The 18,039-nt window shown below is 41.1% G+C and overlaps 1 protein-coding gene across 2 annotated transcripts in view; it reads right to left on the bottom strand.

The window, feature by feature from the left end:
- Positions 1-18,039, bottom strand: part of LRP1 (LDL receptor related protein 1) — a 252,774-nt gene that overhangs the window by 70,934 nt on the left and 163,801 nt on the right. For both annotated transcript variants that reach the window (XM_088465881.1, XM_088465882.1), the window contains exons 39-51: positions 16,379-16,750; positions 15,219-15,408; positions 14,638-14,842; positions 13,339-13,531; positions 7,491-7,616; positions 5,811-5,939; positions 4,626-4,745; positions 4,251-4,364; positions 3,360-3,509; positions 2,451-2,573; positions 1,219-1,335; positions 998-1,126; positions 260-382 (exon numbers count right to left, since the gene is read on the bottom strand). In XM_088465881.1, the coding sequence (XP_088322007.1) occupies positions 260-382; positions 998-1,126; positions 1,219-1,335; positions 2,451-2,573; positions 3,360-3,509; positions 4,251-4,364; positions 4,626-4,745; positions 5,811-5,939; positions 7,491-7,616; positions 13,339-13,531; positions 14,638-14,842; positions 15,219-15,408; positions 16,379-16,750 (2,091 nt within the window). The remainder of the gene's footprint in view (positions 1-259; positions 383-997; positions 1,127-1,218; positions 1,336-2,450; positions 2,574-3,359; positions 3,510-4,250; positions 4,365-4,625; positions 4,746-5,810; positions 5,940-7,490; positions 7,617-13,338; positions 13,532-14,637; positions 14,843-15,218; positions 15,409-16,378; positions 16,751-18,039) is intronic.

Below are 18,039 nucleotides of genomic sequence, written 5' to 3'. Positions count from 1 at the left end.
GTCTTCCATGCAAAAACAACATCACCGAATGGCTATCTAATTTTGTGCATTGCTATGGAGAGAAGGATTTTAGGTCTTCAAATAATAATTGTAGTTACAGTTTTTATTTTTTCACAAGAGAATAATTTCCTTGTATGTTTAACATATTGCATCTTTTTGAGAAAACAAACCAAGAGGTGATCATTTTCCATCATGAAACAAGCAGTTATGTAGCTGGCTATCTCACTGCTGTAATAAGGAAGAGGAGCCATTTACTTACCACACTCCGGAGACTCATCTGATCCATCGCTGCAATCAGTGTCATGATCACACACAAACTGCTTGGGGATGCACTGCTGATTCTGGCACATGAATTCTTTTGAGTCACAGGTATTGTTGAAAACTATAGTAAGGATACTGTATGAGCTTATTGTAGCACATTTTATTGACATATCAAATCTATAAATCTCATATGTTTGTTATGCTTTTACAGTAGTGTTGTAATGAAAGGGATTTTACAGTGTTTGTACAACTTCACTCATTTTGAACCAATCACATTCAGTCCTTCTGAACAGAGTGCTTCCATTAAGGTAAATTGAATAAGACTAGGGCAGAGTTTGCCAAATGTGGTCCTCAAAGCTCCCCAACAGTTCAGGTTTTGGAGATATCCATGGTTGAGCACAGGTGGTTAAATCAAATGGACTGAGGTACTAATTAAGTAACCTGTGCTCAACCACGTATATCTCTAAAACCTGAACTGTTCAGGAACCATGAGGACCGCGTTTGGGAACCTCTGGACTATGTGAACCTATTGTTCTTGCACTACAGGCTCTTTGGTCTATATGGCATCTGGGGACTCTCGGCTGCATGTAGGCGGTAAAGGGGGTTACAGATCAGAAGGAGTGGGGAAGGCTACCCAACTAACTAACAAACCATACAAGCATTTTAAAAACGTAAAGAATTAAAAAGCAATCTAATTTAAAGGTTGCTACTGCTGTAAATGTAATGTTACACTCACTACAGCCAGCATGTACGCTTTCATCTGCCCCATCTTGACAGTCTTTATCACCATCACAAAGCCAGCGGCGGAGGAGACACACATTGGTGCCAGGGCACTGGTAGGATTCAGGACTACACTTGACAGATTCTGAAAGAAAAACACAGGGCGGATGATGTCAACTTCACAATTCTTTTTTGGAGGAGACATTAATAAAAGCATAACCACGATTTGTAACTTACGACAGCGGATGTCCTCATCGGATTTGTCCCCACAGTCGTCTGCACCATCACACACCCAGAGTTTAGAGATGCAGCGATGGTTATTGCACTCAAACTGCATGGCAGTGCAGAACTTGTCTGGCATGAGAGAGAACATTATATTCACTATAAGGTTTCCATCACACAGGTATGCGATTATAGTGTGTGAGTAAACTTCAATGGAAATAGCTACTGTATTTAAAAAAAAAAAAAACAACTCTTTTTAGGTTAATTATAGAATTGTCTTCGGTTTTTTTGAATCATTATTGCTACTATTTTATACTGTGGAGGGTGTTTACTCTCGTCGTGCTAGCGTGGGTTCCTCCCACATTCCAAAAATAGAAATATGTTATTTGGATCCCAAAATAAAAAAATCAACCCTTGTGTGTACATGTGTGTGCGTATGTGATAGGGAACATGGGCCCTCATTCAGAGCCACTCGCTAGCGGCAGTACGCTCGTTCCGAGCGATGTTTGCACATCTGCGCATGCGTACGGATCGTTATACGCATGCGCGAACCAGTCAGTGCGGCCGAAATTCATGTGCTCGCAATATAGCGAATGCCTGCTATTTTGAGTGACAGAATGAGGCGTATGTGGGTGGTAACAGGGGAAGGTGCTTGAAAACGGGGAGTGGAGATCAGAACGCAGGCGTGCTTAAAGGTCAAAACGGGCGTTTTATGGGTGTGCATAATTAATACAGCAGCGTCATTGACCACGTCACTGGGTTATTTTATAGCCAGAACTGCTCGCAAGATTGTGGTAGCAAAAACCAACCACAAGAATAGCGAGCAGTTCATACGCTGGTCGATGTACTCGATTAATCTAATAAATAGCGGACATGACATATGGTGCGAGCGGCCAGGGGGCGTTTTTAACAAATAAACGAGCGTATGTTTTGCTCGCTCGTTCAGACTTAGAGGTGTGAACAGACTGCAATTTGCGAACGGATCATTTGAATAGCCACCCCTTGTTTTTGAACGAACGACCGCAAATAGCGAACGGCTCTGAATCAGGCCCATAGATTGTAAGCTCTACTGGGGCAGGGACTGATGTGAATGGCCAAATAGTCTCTTTAAAGAGCTGTGGAATATGTGTGCGCTATATAAATAACTGTTAATAAATAATAAAAATTGTATATCTAGCATCTGCTATATTTCAAATCTTATTATGTTTAATGGCTTCTTTATGTAGTAGGCCTGCTCTATCACTTACCACAATGGCTCTCATCTTCCCCATTCTCGCAGTCATTCTCTTTATCACAGGTCCAGCTCATAGGAATACAGCGCTCACTCGGGCAGGCGAAGTAGTTCACTGGGCACCTTCTCTTGTGAATACCTTTGCAGAAATTTTTTTTTAATTTTTGGTAATCCTATTATACTTCCATTCAGACATTTTCAAAGATACATTAACCCATTAAAATTGTCAGCAGTGAATATGTATTCACATTAAATACTCCACATTAAGGGCCTGACTCAGAGATGGAGGCAATGTTTATGCAGTTGAGCGATTATTGGTAGTCTGCACATGCGTCTGAGTCTCACTGGGCATGCGTCAAGTTTCATTACCGATGTCGCACACAATGAGCATTTATTTGCAAAATGAATGACAGACAGGGACAGTTTGTGGATGACAACAGGGAGGTGGAAACTCAAACGCAGACGCGTCACAACCATTGTTAGGTCTCTGCCTGCGACTGTAATCATCTACGCAGTAAAATGGCGCAATGTCTCAGTTCTCGCAGCCATTCGGCACAACCATAGTAATACAAAGAAGGCTGGTTATCACCTGATCTGCGACCGATGCATGCTGCCTGTGTACGTAGTCACTTGGATTTACAAAGCCATCGGTATCTCAATACAAATACCGGCATCCGCGACGTATACATATTTTCGCACAGCAGCTGTGTGCAAATGTACGTTTGTGGCGGCATTAGTGTACATCTCTGGATCAGACCCTAAGTGTGTCTGGCCCCTTCAGCACTGACACAGTTAGGAAGGTATCTATGGCTTTCACTTCGCTTTCTGACAATACATTGCGGGGGCACAGCTCCTGGTACCTTCAATTGGCTGCTCTACCAATTACCATACCAATTAAAAGAAGTAAGAGGAGAATTTTTATTACCTGGACAGTTCATCTCATCCGTGAAGTCACCACAGTCATTTGAACCATCGCAGACCCAGGTGGGGGAATAGCAGAGAGTGGTCTTCTCGCACCTCTGAAAGGTCAGGCTTTTGACTCCCAGCTTAAAGTAACTGTTGCAGTCAGTAATGTCTAGGGAACAAGAAGCCAGATTAGGACATTGTACAGAACGTCACAGACAGAAAATGGGTCCTATAAGGGAAACAATCCAAACAACTATAACCTTGTGCAATAACAAGGTTACAGCAAGCTTAGTACTAGTAATGCTGATTAGAGTCTTGTAGCCAACAATTAAACCTAGCACGACTGCCCAGTATAATTCAGTGGCGGAGAGAGGAGAGATTATTGAGGCACTGGCCCCTAGGAGCATAAAAGTCCTACAGTAAGTAGAATGACTTGCCAATATTTTTCCATATACTGCAGAACAGCAGTCAGACATTTGATTATATAAACTACAGATACAATTAATTTTAAAGAGTCATTAGAAACAGTATTTAGTCATCTGCACAAAGGGTCACAGTAAACGTAAATAGTGGCACACCTCTCACAACAGTGTACTCTGTTAAACTGGGCAGTATGTTAATTACACCAGCAAATAAAGCAGGTAATAAAAGGAGTACAGTGTCACGCACCAATGTTTACAAACATGGGGATTAGATGGCCTGATGATCTTCCCTAGCAACTACTGTAGGTGCTGCATAAAGGAAGAGCACACAGTTAATGAACTGGTAGAACCATAACTCCAAATAAATGTCCAAAGATACTAATTCAAAGAAATTAAAGGCTTTTGTAAATTTCTTGGACTATACAACATTACAACATGCATCCTACAATAAAGATTACTATTTAATGTAACAATAACATATAACTTACTGCAGTTCATCTCATCTGAGGCATCCTCACAGTCAATGAGTTGGTTACAACGACTTGAGTTCCCAACGCAGCTCCCATCCCGGCACCGGAAATCCTCAGGGGCACAGCTGGTTTCTGGAAGTCATAGCAGAGATAGACATGCCTGAGCTCTGGGAAGAACAATGCATAGTGCAATAAAACACAAGACTTGCCACTAAAGGCACTTTACAGAGGATGGGTAGAAGGAACAATCAGTAATTCAAATATCACATAATACACCAAATTATGCATTTCAATGCAATCCATATGATGATTTTATTTAGTTCAATGCATAGGAAGACAGTACACCAGGCCAGGGCTAACAGCAGGACAGCCCAAACGGTTGGACATACTCACTGTTGCAAGACCCCTCATCTGTGTTATCGCCGCAATCATCAAGACCATTGCACCAGTAGGCAGTGGAGATGCAACGCCCATTCATACAGTGCCGGAAACCCTTCTTACAACGCCGATTAGCTGGGGATAAAAAGGTAAAAATCACACTGCATTTCAAAATACATTTCATAGTGAGACCATTGCTTTTTTAATGGGTTTATTCTTTTAAATATTAAACAAAGCAGAACATGGGAACTAATTTAATAAAATTCAAAGGGTGGCTTACTTCCCAAATTATAAGCAGCGAGGGTTTTTTCATTAGAATAGGTCTACATTTCTTCCAGACTATTTTTTGTAACTTTTGTTATTTAGAAGGTCTAGTTGTCTAGAAAGCAACAAGTGAAAGACCATAACCTTCTTTATTTTTTATTTTTTGTAAATTTATGGGTGAGCTGGAAATTTCTGGTACTTGAATACTGCAGCATTCAAAGAGGTACAGGTTCTTAACTAAAAAGTAAGACAGACAGGACCTCTATTTTATTTTTACTCCAAATTAAAAATAGATTTTAAAGCCATTACAGTAGTTACATGTTTTGTGAAGTACATGTTTATGTTAAAACTAAATGCCAGAGCATATTATGAATTTAAGGAATATTTTTAGCCAATAGAAGTCACTGAAACCTTTATAAAATATTTAAGTCCATGAATTTTAAATGTCTGTAGTAGGGAGAGAGAACCTAATTACACTTAAACTTCATCTCCTGCTCATTCAGGATGTGCTCATCTTGTACATTTGGAACGTTTACTCCTAAAGGGCTGGATGCAACAGTTACAGGGGGAGATGTATCAAGCATTCGAGAGAGATAGAGTGGAGATAAAGTACCAACCAATCAGCTCCTAACTGCCATATTACATGCTGTGTTTTAAATATGACAGTTAGGAGCAGATTGGTCGGTACTTTAGCTCTCTCCACTTTATCTCCAAGACTTGATACATTTCCCCCACAGAAGTTATAGGTGCTAGATAGTGGCAGGTAGCAGGGTACTCTAGCAGCACATTGTAATTGGTCCTTATGAAACTGGTGCAGGGAAAGAAACCATGATGTCAAAATGTACCTCTTCATAAAGCCATTCACATACATCCAACCTGTTTCGGGGTACATCCAAATTATTTCGGGAACAAAGAAAACCAATGTTGCACACTTACCACAATAGGAGTGCTTTTCATCTGCCTTGTTTTTACAATGGGCCACAGTATCACATGTCAAGCTGTAGTTGATGCAGTCACCATTACCACACTCAAACTCATCATGTGGATTGCAAGTAGAATTTGGGGCTATTGAAGACAAGAACATGAAACTCTAGTACAGAAATTTTGGTATAGGCTACTTTTAATGTTTTTTTCACAGGATACAGAAACAGAGTAGTAATATAGAATTTTGACAAAATATGTATATAAATATATAAAATTAAAAAAAAAAATAGGTGCGAACCCGGGGTCCTCCAATGGATTCACAAAAGAGAATTTAACATAAGTATAAACCTCTTAGGGGCCACTGGAACGAGTCTGATATGTATGGTAAACCATTATGTCGAAATACATAAAATCAACATGCAACATGTTGACATGCTTAGTATGTCGAAAGTAACCATGTCAACATTTATCATGTCTACACAGATGACATGTCGACATGATAAACAGTCGAAAAACGTCCCTGGTGGTCTAGTGGGGTCTTATTTGGTCCAGGCGTTTCAGTCAGTATTCTTCACTTTATCCTTAACGTAATCCCTACCTATAATCTTCCCTCTATTGCTGAAACCTAATTTGGCCCAGGCCTCCAAGTGAGGGGAGAGAAACTAGTTATACTACTTAAACAGCAACTTGATGGAATCATTCTCGCTGCTCTGCATATTTAGAGTTTGCCAGATGACACGTTAAATCCTTTACAATGCTTCCTATTGGAATCCTGGTCAAAGCACAAGAACACCTCAAGGTTTGAATCTTCAGCAACCTCCCCTTCCTCGTGGAAGGAGCACTTAGAATTGGCCAAGGTTTTCACACAGGCAGGCTCTACCATTTCAGTGAAACCCCCTGGAGCTTCATGTAAGGCACAGCACCTGACTGGCCATTAGGCATTTTTGCAGATAAGCATAGCACATCTCCAAAAGACCAGCACCAGGGTTGTCTTTTATCCAGAACGGCCACCTCAGCGTCCATGTACCTAGTTCAGGGCTGCCAACAGATAGCACCCACCTGGACCCCAATTTCCTGAGCACACACTGACCAGAACTAATAACTACCTGCTCTCTGCAGCCTTAGAACCTTAACACCAAGTTTCAGGTGTGCATTCAGGTACTAGCTCCTGGTACCTGATGACATGGGTAGCACGGGGCCACCTGCAGTTATTTGGTGGAGGCTGGCAGGAGGTGTTACCAGTAGGCTCTGTGGCAAAGCAGATGCGCACAGAAGAGAGTGAAAAAAAAAATATACTATTTGAACAATCAGTTTTCAATGTGAGCCCAAGCACGTTGAAAAAAATGTATTTCCAGCGGGAGGGGAAGGAGTGCAGACTGTTATTGCTAAATTTAAAATGCCCAAATTCCAGCATGAAGCATCTATACCCCCAGTGTTTTCCAGTGTCTCCGAAGACGATGATAGAGAAAGGAACAAAAAAGGTGTTCGCTGGAAATTTCCAGACATCCTCAGATATACAGTAGTACAAGTTGGAAGCTGCTCAATCCTCAAGATTTACTGCATGTAAATTACAGAACCAATTCAAACTACCAAACTTCAAAAGATAGGACCATACACAAAACAAACATTGTGTTGAGTCACTTTACTTACCAAAGGGAATGTTTTAGTACTCTATAAATAAAAATGTTCTACCTTTGCATGTGAAATCGTCTTGCAGAATCCTATCACCTCTGCAGGAGCAGTTCACCCTCCCATCCGCAGTGAGAAGACAAAGGTCCTGACAAAAACTGTTGTTGTTATTACATGGTGATAATTCACCTTGGAAAAGAGACAAAGAAAAAGTGAACTATTAGAAATGTTACAACACAGCTTGAGAATACAATACTCCTGTGTGCAGCAAGTGTGAGTCAGGCAGACCTCTTCTAAATTATACTGTCCCCCCACTGTGAACACATGGTGTTGGTTATACAAACTCTATTTTGTAATATACTTGCATAAATGTAGCTATTCTATACCAGTATGTGCTCATTAATGGATACTAAAACAAGGAATGACTGAATCTCACTTAAAATAATGGGCCAATCTATTATATAATCCAGTATGGTGTCCGCCTAATGCATGCGCGCTGACAATATACATTTGGACCACCACTGTTGGTAACCATGATATACAAAAGCCCCCTCACCTACAAACACCCACCTTCTCCCTAGCTCCAGACAAGCTTGTGGACCTCCATCATCAGGTGCCTCATGTATGCTTAAAGGGAGGCACACATATATTCCCATAATAGCTTGCAGCTCTCAAACCCCTAACAAATCCTGCAACACCCAACCCTATGAAATCATGATGTAGGAACCTTATCCCATTCGGGACAAAAGTCGGCCTTTCAGTTGTGCACTTACGGATCAGACAAAACGTTCAGTATTTAGACAGCTGCACTTTAGCAGAGTGTAATCGATTAAACACATCAAAATGCTGGAAGATCACACTAAACATATAGTGCACAGACATTGCACTAACCTACAAAACACAATTCAGTTTTTGATCGGTATAACAAGGGTACACCGAAATTGGAGCTAATGTGTGCAAAAGAGAAGCCCTGAACTTGAGGAGCATTCTAGCCATATTGGAGATAATGCAGAGTGGAAAGTACACCTGTTTCGGAAGTGTATCGTGCATGTCTTTGCACTACGCATGCTCCGGAAACAAGTTTATGCAAATATGGGTGAAGCAGAGATGTACGTATTTCAACTGAATCTCCACTTGTGGCATAAGGAGTGTAACTGGGCTGTAATGTCGAACTATGATGTAGGCAAAGTTCAGAGTTGGATGTGTAGACATAATTGCAGGTAAACAGAGTTGGACAGAAGTGTAAAGGCACCTGTTATCTTTCGCTAAAAGTACAGATTTGTGCAATTGCGCTGTAATGGTGATGACGTTTATCAAACTAACGCCCGTATTCAATTTAAGCCGAGCCACGTTAAATTAGCGCGGCCCGGACTTAACGCTGCCTTCGACTGTTTTCCAGGCGTTAAAGTATTGCGCGCGTGCCCGCGTATCCACGTATTCAATTTGAAAAAAGGCGAAAATGGGACCCGGCGATACTTGGATCGGCAGGAAAAACGGGAATTTTCGGGAAATAATTTTAGGACCCCCCTAAAGATGTCCAGACCTCGGGGATCACTATGGGTACCCCCGTTTTTGCCTGCAGAAGAAAGTCGGGGTTTTTAAATAGCCGCGGCTGGTGTTTTTTTCCCGACATTGAAGTGATGCAGAAGAGCATTTAGCTTTTTTTTTCCTTTTTAAAAGTGGTCCCATCAAATTTGTAGTACATGAAAATGGGTGCTAGCATATTTTTAAGTCGGTAATTTTATAAATTCTGCAAAAATACACCTGCCGCTACTCTGCGCAATAAAAAAAACATCTGCCACATACTTGGGGACCCCATCAGTATTAATTTAGCTAGTTTGGCTTTTTGTTTGTTTTTTTTTGTTTTTTGTCACCCCCAAATTTTATTTTATTTTTGGGGGTGTCCCGATTTTTTTTTTTTAATATATATTTTTTTGCAACATTTCATTTTAAGGGGGCATTCCCAAAAGTGCAGGATCATTTTTATAAGCCTGCACCCCTAAACCCCAAATCTAAACTTTAGTTCACTTGCTATAGTTAATTAAAAAATTATACCTGTTTAAAAATGACCCTTGACCCCATTTACGAAAAAAAAACGGGAATTTTTGGGAAATATGCCCGGGACCCCCTAAAGATGTTTAGACATGGGGGATCACTATGTGTACCCCTGTTTTTGCCTGCAAAAGAAAGTCGGGTTTTTCAATAGTTTTTTTCCTGGCGCGGCCATTAGAAATCCCGACTTCCTTCAGGAGATAAAAATGGGGGTACCCATAGTGATCCCCCATGTCACACATCTTTAGGGGGGTCCCTAGAATATTTTTTTCTGAAAATTCCCCTTTATTTTTCACCTGTAAAAAAAAAAATGACATAAGGTCCCCCCACAAAAGCCAAACCAGCCCCAGGCTTGGCAGCCAGTGGTGGTTTCTAAAAATACAGGGAACAAAATGTGTAGGGTTCCACCGTATTTTAGAAACCAACACTAGGCTGCAGGGACTAGTGCTGGTTTTAAATATAGGGGGCAAAAAAGACGTGGGGTACCCCCTATATTTAAGACCAGACCTAACCGACCTGGGGTGTAATGACACAGCCCGGAGACCCAATCACCAGGGTTCCAGGTCCAAAGCATTACACCCCAAGTCGGTCAGTGCAAGCAGGTGACCTCGGGGGAGTCGGGGACCCCCGAAAAAAGGTCCCCCCTCTCACGAGCACTACAGGCTTACGCTGAAGCCTGGGGCTCATCCCCATACCCCTGGAGCGGTGGGTATGGGGGGCCAAATAATGTAGTTCCACTGTAAAGTACAATAGTGTTACAAGTGCCAGCATGGCTGCCATTTTGCACTTGTGGAACTACAAGTGCCAGCAGACATGCGGCATGTGGCAACACACATATTCATAGCTCGTTCGTGGGTCGTGTAACCGTTTTTTGTTTTTTTTGCCAAGTACCTGGATTACTGCGGAGACCAGCGCCAGGATATAGGCGAGTATGATTTTTTTATTTGCAGGGCCATGTTTTTTTGGATATTCTACGTGGAGAAGGGGACAGAATCACCTGGTATAGGTAAGTATGTGTGAATGGGTAGGTGTGTGTAATAAACTTATACTGGACACGGTGTGTGTGTTTTGTCTTTTTTTAACTATTTATTTTACAGTGAAATTACAGGTGCCGCATGTCTGCTGGCACTTGTAGTTCCACAAGTGCAAAATGACAGCCATGCTGGCACTTGTAGTTCCACTGTACAGTACAATAGTGTTACATTATTTGGCCCCCTATTACCCCCATACCCATCGCTCCAGAGGTATGGGGATGAGCCCCAGGCTTCAGCGTAAGCCTGTGGTGCTTGGGAGAGGGGGGACCCTCTTTTGGGAGGGCCCCGACTCCCCCGAGATCACCGGCTTGCGCTGACCGACTTAGGGTGTAATGCTTTGGACCTGGAGCCCTGGTGATTGGGTCTCCGGGCTGTGGCATTACACCCCAGGTCGGTTGGGTCTGGTCTTAAATATAGGGGGTACCCCACGTCTTTTTTGCCCCCTATATTTAAACCAGCACTAGTCCCTGCAGCCTAGTGTTGGTTTCTAAAATACGGTGGAAACCTACACATTTTGGTCCCCGTATTTGTAGAAACCACCACTGGCTGTCAAGCCTGGGGCTGGTTTGCCTTTTAGTGGGGGACCTTATGTCATTTTTTTTGTAAATTTTTACAAATTTTTTTTACAGGTTAAAAAAAAAAATGAGAATTTTCGGGAAATATTCTAGGGATCCCCCTAAAGATGTGTAGACATGGGGGATCACTATGGGTACCCCCATTTTTAACTACTGAAGGAAGTCAGAGTTTCTAATAGTCGCGGCAGGTGCATAAATGCAGCTTTGAATAAGGTGAAGCAGAAGAGCATTTAGAAGTTTTTTTTGGACACAACAACTATGGGCATCAAATTTGGGGTACTTGAAAATGGGGTTCAGCATATTTTAAACTTGCTAAAGTGACTTTAAAAAATTGTGAAAAATCCTCCTGCCGCAAACACCTGCAATCAAAAAAACACTTGGGGCATACTTGGGGACCCCCCCCAGAGTAAAGTTCGCTATTTTTTAAGTTTGTACCCCAACTTTTTTTTTTTTTACACCCCCTTTTTCAAAGTCCATTTTTGGGATGCCCTTAATTTTTTAAAAAATAATTTGACACAGATTACCTTTGGGGGACTGTCTGAAGGCTGCACGGGGGTTCCCAGAAATGTTGCACCCCAAAACCCCAATTCTGCACTTTTTAACGCCTGCCTTTCATAGGCAATACTTTAACGCCTATTACATTGCATTGACTTAACGCCTAGGCGAAAAGTCTTTCAAATTGAATACGGAGGAAAACTAAAACAGGCGATAATGACGTCATCGGCGGTAAATTACCGCGAATCCGGACTTAACGCCTCAAATTGAATACGGCCCTAAGTGTCTGGAGAGCCGGCAGCCGCACCGCAAGGACGTGCACAACTAAGCATATGAGCGATTGTATGAATTTATTTCCATGCACAAACGGTAGAAGCCATTATGGCCAACGTGCGTTCAACTCTGCATCAGGCCAATTGCGTTTGGAGGCGCTTAAACTGCCCGAATTTGTTTCTTGCACCAATTCAACAAAATAGCACAAAAATGTGAAAATCCACTTCAATTTTAGGAATTTTTGATAAAATAAAAAAAAATACATAAAATTTTTTAATAAAAAGTATAAAAACAGGTTTCTAATTAACCCCGAACCTGAAACACAGCACATAATTTTTAAAATGTTGTTTAAGTAGTGTTTAAAAATAAACAGTTTTAAAAACACAAATTATGAATTTTCAAATCAGGGTCAGTTGCCGACTTGTACAACGATCACGTTCGTGGCAATCAAATGAATTTCAAAACACTTTTTTCAACATATATTAGTTACTGCTACTAGAATATTACTACATAATTTTCTTCGAGACAATCAACATAGCAAATTTTGCAGTATTCTGATTGATTGAACTGACTGGAACTAAGAGTAGTTTGGATAATTGGACACGTATTAAACTGTGTGTATTTTTTTCATGTTTACTACACAAATTTGTATAGGTTACTGAATCATAAAAAGAAGTAAATTTATAATTGGATCAAATAAAAAAAAATAAAAAATTTTTGTACTGTACAAACAAAATACTGTTTAAAGCAGTGGTCTCCAATGTTAATTGAGGTGTGAGCTACTTTTGAAAAACGAAACCTCCTGAAGAGCTACTAAAATTGTAGAAAAAAAAAATCTGGCTGATAACCGAACAATTGAAGGTAATTTAATGAAATGAAAAAAAAAAAAATGTTTCATAGAAAATAAAAATGCAATTATTTAATTATTACAGTGATATTGTTGTAGTTTGTAGATAAAATGTAAGCACAGGCACATGTCATTGTTAATTATCGGAGGTACGTGCAGTAGAAAAGCAAAAGATATAGGTAGGGCTGCTGTGTTATTTTCTTAGACGCCATGGGCGGAACAACGGGGTAGCACATCAGGTGATTGCTGTAGAGGCTGCGACAATCACCTTGCATGCTTCCGTGTGGCTCCACCCATGGCTTCGATGCCACGGGGGAGCACACGTCAGGGGTCACTTCATCCTAGTTGACTCGGCAGTACTGTAGCTAGGTGAACTACCAAAATTAAGACCACAAGCTACTGGTAGCTCGCGAGCAACAGGTTGGAGACCAGTGGTTTAAAGTATAATTTAAAATGATTTAGGTTCCCATAGATCAATTTGGGACAATTGGCATTATACTGCACTGACTATTATCTGGTATAGGAGTATAACACTAAGCATTGCTCTGATCCTATACTTTCATTATGGCACAAAAGCCTCTTCTACTGGGTTGTGACCCTGCACATCAGGGATGATATAATGACTTTATACTTACAGCTGTTTGTATCATTTGCTACAGCAATGATGCCCATGGGTTGCTGCGGAATATCGCCTCTAAGGAGTTTCAGGTCAGAGCCATCATATTTGTTTGCCCGCTGAACGGCTCGCCGCACCCAGTCCGTCCAAAAAATGTAATCACCATACACAGCTAGACCGAAGGGGTGCACTGGATCAGACTTTAATATCGACTGAAACAAATTTATACAACGATATAATATAGCACGTTACGATTGTTACGGAAAGGTAATGTGCTAAGGAAAAAGGTACATAGCTTTAGCGATGATCAATAATAACAAGAGGAAGACTGCAAGAACCAAATGATCTGGAAAAAAGGTTACACCCTACAGATGTGTCCTCATACACTATTGCTGCAGTCGCACCAAACAGCACCTCTTGGTGCACCAGGTCCCATGCGACTATGTAGCACCAGGCTGCTTTTTCGTCCAAAAATGCTTCTAGGACGCATCAAGAAACTGAGCCGATCAATTTTATATGGAAGACTTATATATCTGTGTGCGACGGAGTCAGAATCTGTATATGAAGCGCTACAAGGCAGCAGCCGCAGCTTTTTTCCACATAAAAGTTCTGTTGTGCTTCGTATACAGACTCAGTCGCACAGAGATATAAAAGTGTTGCATATCAAATTAATCAGTGCAGTCTCCTGGTACGTCCTAGTCGTATCACATTGCAAATCAAACACATTTACGGGCAAAAAAAAAAAAAACACCCAGCGTTAGCAGAGTCGCACGGTACCAGATGCAGTGTCTTGTGCCACATGGCGGATTGAGGCTAGATGTAGGAGGACACATCTGTAAATAATAATGACAGTAAATCACGTAAGCTATGCAATGGATAGATCATTCTTAAAAAAGGTGTCATAATAACCAAATAATAAAATTATTTGTCCTGCTTGTGAGATCTGCATTTGGCATTAGAAATACAGATACACAGTAAGGATGAATTGTTGTGAATGGGGCACTGTGGCACAATAAGTTATTTGCAGTTAACTCAAACATTCCAGACTAGTCTCAGCTAAACAAATTAGAGGTCTGTTACAAGACAATACAGATCATTCACTATTTAAACATAGCAACATACACATAGAATTTAACGGCAGATAAGAACCACTTGGCCCATCTAATTTTTCTTTTTATTGAATCTTAGGTATGGTGCAATAAGCTCCATTTGAAAATACCTGATGAAAAATATCCATATAGTACAAAATAAAATAATACACACAAGACATACCTACAAATATTTGGTGTTAATTTGTGATTCACTAAATATAACTCACATATCTATTAGTGCCATCATATTCGCAGCGCTCAATCTTGTCAAGAGTGGCATCAGAGAAGTAGAGTTTCTCAGCTCTGTGATCTATTGCTAGGCCATTGGGTGTGCGGATGTCACGGTCGATAATGATAAGCACATTGCTGCCTGTAAGTGTTGCCCGCATAATACTGGGGTGCTGCTCATTCCAGTTGGTCCAAAACATGAAGCTGCCGAAGACAGATGAGGGACTAATGACTACTGCAGAGAAATTGTGTTTTGCATCCACAACAAAAGATAAGAAAAATATATATGGCCTCATATGCAATAGGCTGCAGTTTCCTGGTCCCGGAGAGATTTCAGAGATATATCCGCTAAATATAAAGGGGCAACAAGTTTTACAGCAGAATCAACTCAGTTTTGTTTCAAAACTATTTGCCATGTTAAATCAAGCGGCTATCTCAACGACATCACGCCTGGACCAGGAAACAGCAGCTTATACGGGCCACAGAATCAAATCAAAGTTTAAAATAGTAAGAAAAAAAAAAAAAATTCACATTCCAATAAAAAGGATAAAGCAACACAAGGGCAAACACAAACACCTACTTCTGACATTCATCCAGAGCAAAGGCACGTGGATGATCATCTCCAGACATGGTGACAACAGTCTCTCTCTCAAAAGCCCCAAAACGGTTTTGGTCAACAGTGTGGCGTGTGATTGTAGAAGTGGTATAACTGGTCCAGTACAAGGTGTCCCAGGCCCGATGATAAGCCAGCCCCTCCACCGAACCTACATCTGTTACAAGGGACAGACATATTCCTGGTAAGTACTTGTGGATTGTATTTACTCAATATATAAAATATTTTATTACCCCCCCATCTGTTTTCTTTACATCGACACACTCATACTGTTTAAACACATGACATTTATTAAAGATGAAAGATTGCAGCACTTCAGCTCAATCTAACAAAAAAAGACCCCAATAAATAATCTTCCTTCAAATATTCTATGCTGAAATAGGTCTTAAATTACAGAACTTTTTGACACAAAGATTAATACTAAAGGGGAACAGCCAACTAGAGATGCTGCAAAAGTCTGCAGCAATGAAGACCCTCTCTCACCTTAGGCAGCCTAGCTTCTACTTGGCCGTGACTGTAGCTGGACACAGAGGTGGAAGTGAAAGGCTACTGCAAAGGGTGTGATCATATTTATATGGGAGGTTTAACAATAATTTAAAAAAATATATAAAAAAACCACCATGCTCCAGTAGAAGTCGGAGGCTGTCCCTATACAAAAAGGAATAATAGTTAAATTAATAAAATAAAGCGGACAAAATGCCCTCTGTCCAACTTTAATGCAGGTCACTAGAAAAACAATTTAGGAGGAGCCAAAGAGAAGGGCGGATTGGGTGTTTCTCGAGAGGGGGAGGAGTACCGAAGCACATCTTTATTGTATATAGGTTTTCCTATATGAACTAAATCTGTGAAATCAATCGCCTTGGATGCCAACAGATTCCCCTAAATAAATGCAGCAATTCCAATAGCTCTAAACTCATTTAAATTCGGTCAACATTGAAATGGATAAATGTCCAGGAGATGGAGACAGCCTGTAGATCATCAGCTTCTATTGGGCTACAGTCACAGCTTGCCTAGTTACAGACTGACTGAACAGGATAGGACTTGTAATTTACCACAATTAGGAAGTCAAAGGATACAGTATATAGTGTATATAAAGAGGTACAGCATGATTTGAATAAAGATCTTACGCTCCACAAGAGTCTTTCGTCCAGTGCCATCATTGTTGATCTGTTGGATGTTACTGAAGTGGATATCACTATAGAAGATGCGTGTGCCTCCTTTGTCACTGCTCTGATAGTCAAAAGCTAGAGCAATGACATTCTTCATGTGTTCCTGATCTTCAAAGGGTTTAACAGGCGCATTGAGGCTACTTTCATCTGATAAATGTATACTTTTTAAAATGGTCCTTTCTGAATACAAGAGGTAACCGTCATACTCTCTGCAGCTCAGTCCATTTTCTGCAAGCATTCCATGGGCACAGGCACAAGTGCGTTGTCCGCCACCTCGGTAAAGGCACAATTGTTGGCAACCACCATTGTTATCAGCACACACATTTGTTCCTGTTGAGTGAAATACAAATGAAATACTCTGTAAATGCAGATAAGGCTTTATTTCCTTTATGCAATACATACAGAAACTTAACTTCATGAAATTAAACAATCCGCATGTCCAAATTTTATTAACACAGCTATTTAGTTTGAAAGCTGCATTATCACCTTGAAAATATTTTCCAAAGACGACCCGAACTCCTAATCAGAAACAAGAGGCTGCTCTAGGCAGCCCCTTTGCCCATTTTCTCTTATAGCCTGATAGAAAATCGCTGGGGAGGTAGCATAAGCAGAAGGACTAATCACATGCAGCAATAAAGAGGTTGCAGCTTCTGAGTGCTCCCCCCACTCACACGCCTCTTCCAGGGCCATTTAATGCTGGGGAGTAAATTTTGCGTGTTCTGTATTAGAGATCTTACAGGGCTCTAGGAGAAACAGCTGCATGCAGTAGTCATCAGGGCCCCAAATAATGGGTAGGGCTACATTAAGGACATATTTACTTAGGCTGCAATGCAGCTTTCATTTCAGATCATCCTCAGTGAACATGTTTTATTTATTTTTATAAGCAGTAAATAAGACTCTCTCTTCAAATTAATTTCACTTGTTCCTAATCACATCTCACATCGGGATACTTTTAAGATGCCGGCAGATGGGATCCCGGACATCTATATACCAACGCTGGAATCCCAACGCCCGGCATAATGCTACCACCGAAATGGCGAGCATAGAAGGATACAGACGTCCGTCATCCCGAATGTAAGGCTGCGGGTAAGTATTAACATTGCCCGGGGATGGGGGGGGTTAAGTTTAGGACCCTCCCCGGGTGGATTAGAGGACCCCTGGGAAGGGTTAGGCTGCGGGAGGGTGGGTTAGGCACCATCGGGGGGAGGCTTAGGTTTACTGTGCGGGAAGGGTTTAGGTACCATCGGGGGGAGGTTAGGGTTGGGCACCACCCGGGGGAGGTTAGGGTTAGGCACCACCAAGAAGTGTTAGGGTAACCTTCACTTTGTCCGGATTCTGTACAATCGAGATGCCGGCATCGGTATTTCAACCACCGGCATTTCATACCCAACCCCTCACATCATACTAAATCAGCAATACGAGGATTGCTAAAGTTTGCCTACATATGTTCTTTGAGAAGCAATTGCATGTTTCCAGGCTGTGTTCTTTAGTATTGAATGTTGTGACTTACTAGAACAACAATAAATATTTCTCAGCTGTAATACCTAGAGAATGGAATCCTAACAAAGAAAGAGTGGTGTAAATGCCAGAATGGCGGCTGTCAATGAACAATATATATT

Source organism: Taudactylus pleione, unplaced genomic scaffold (genome assembly GCF_031769625.1).
Source record: "Taudactylus pleione unplaced genomic scaffold, aTauple2 ptg000065l, whole genome shotgun sequence".
Taxonomy (NCBI): Eukaryota; Metazoa; Chordata; class Amphibia; order Anura; family Myobatrachidae; genus Taudactylus; species Taudactylus pleione.
The sequence above is the reverse complement of the archived record's forward strand: the minus strand, read 5'-3'. Positions and strand labels throughout refer to the sequence as shown.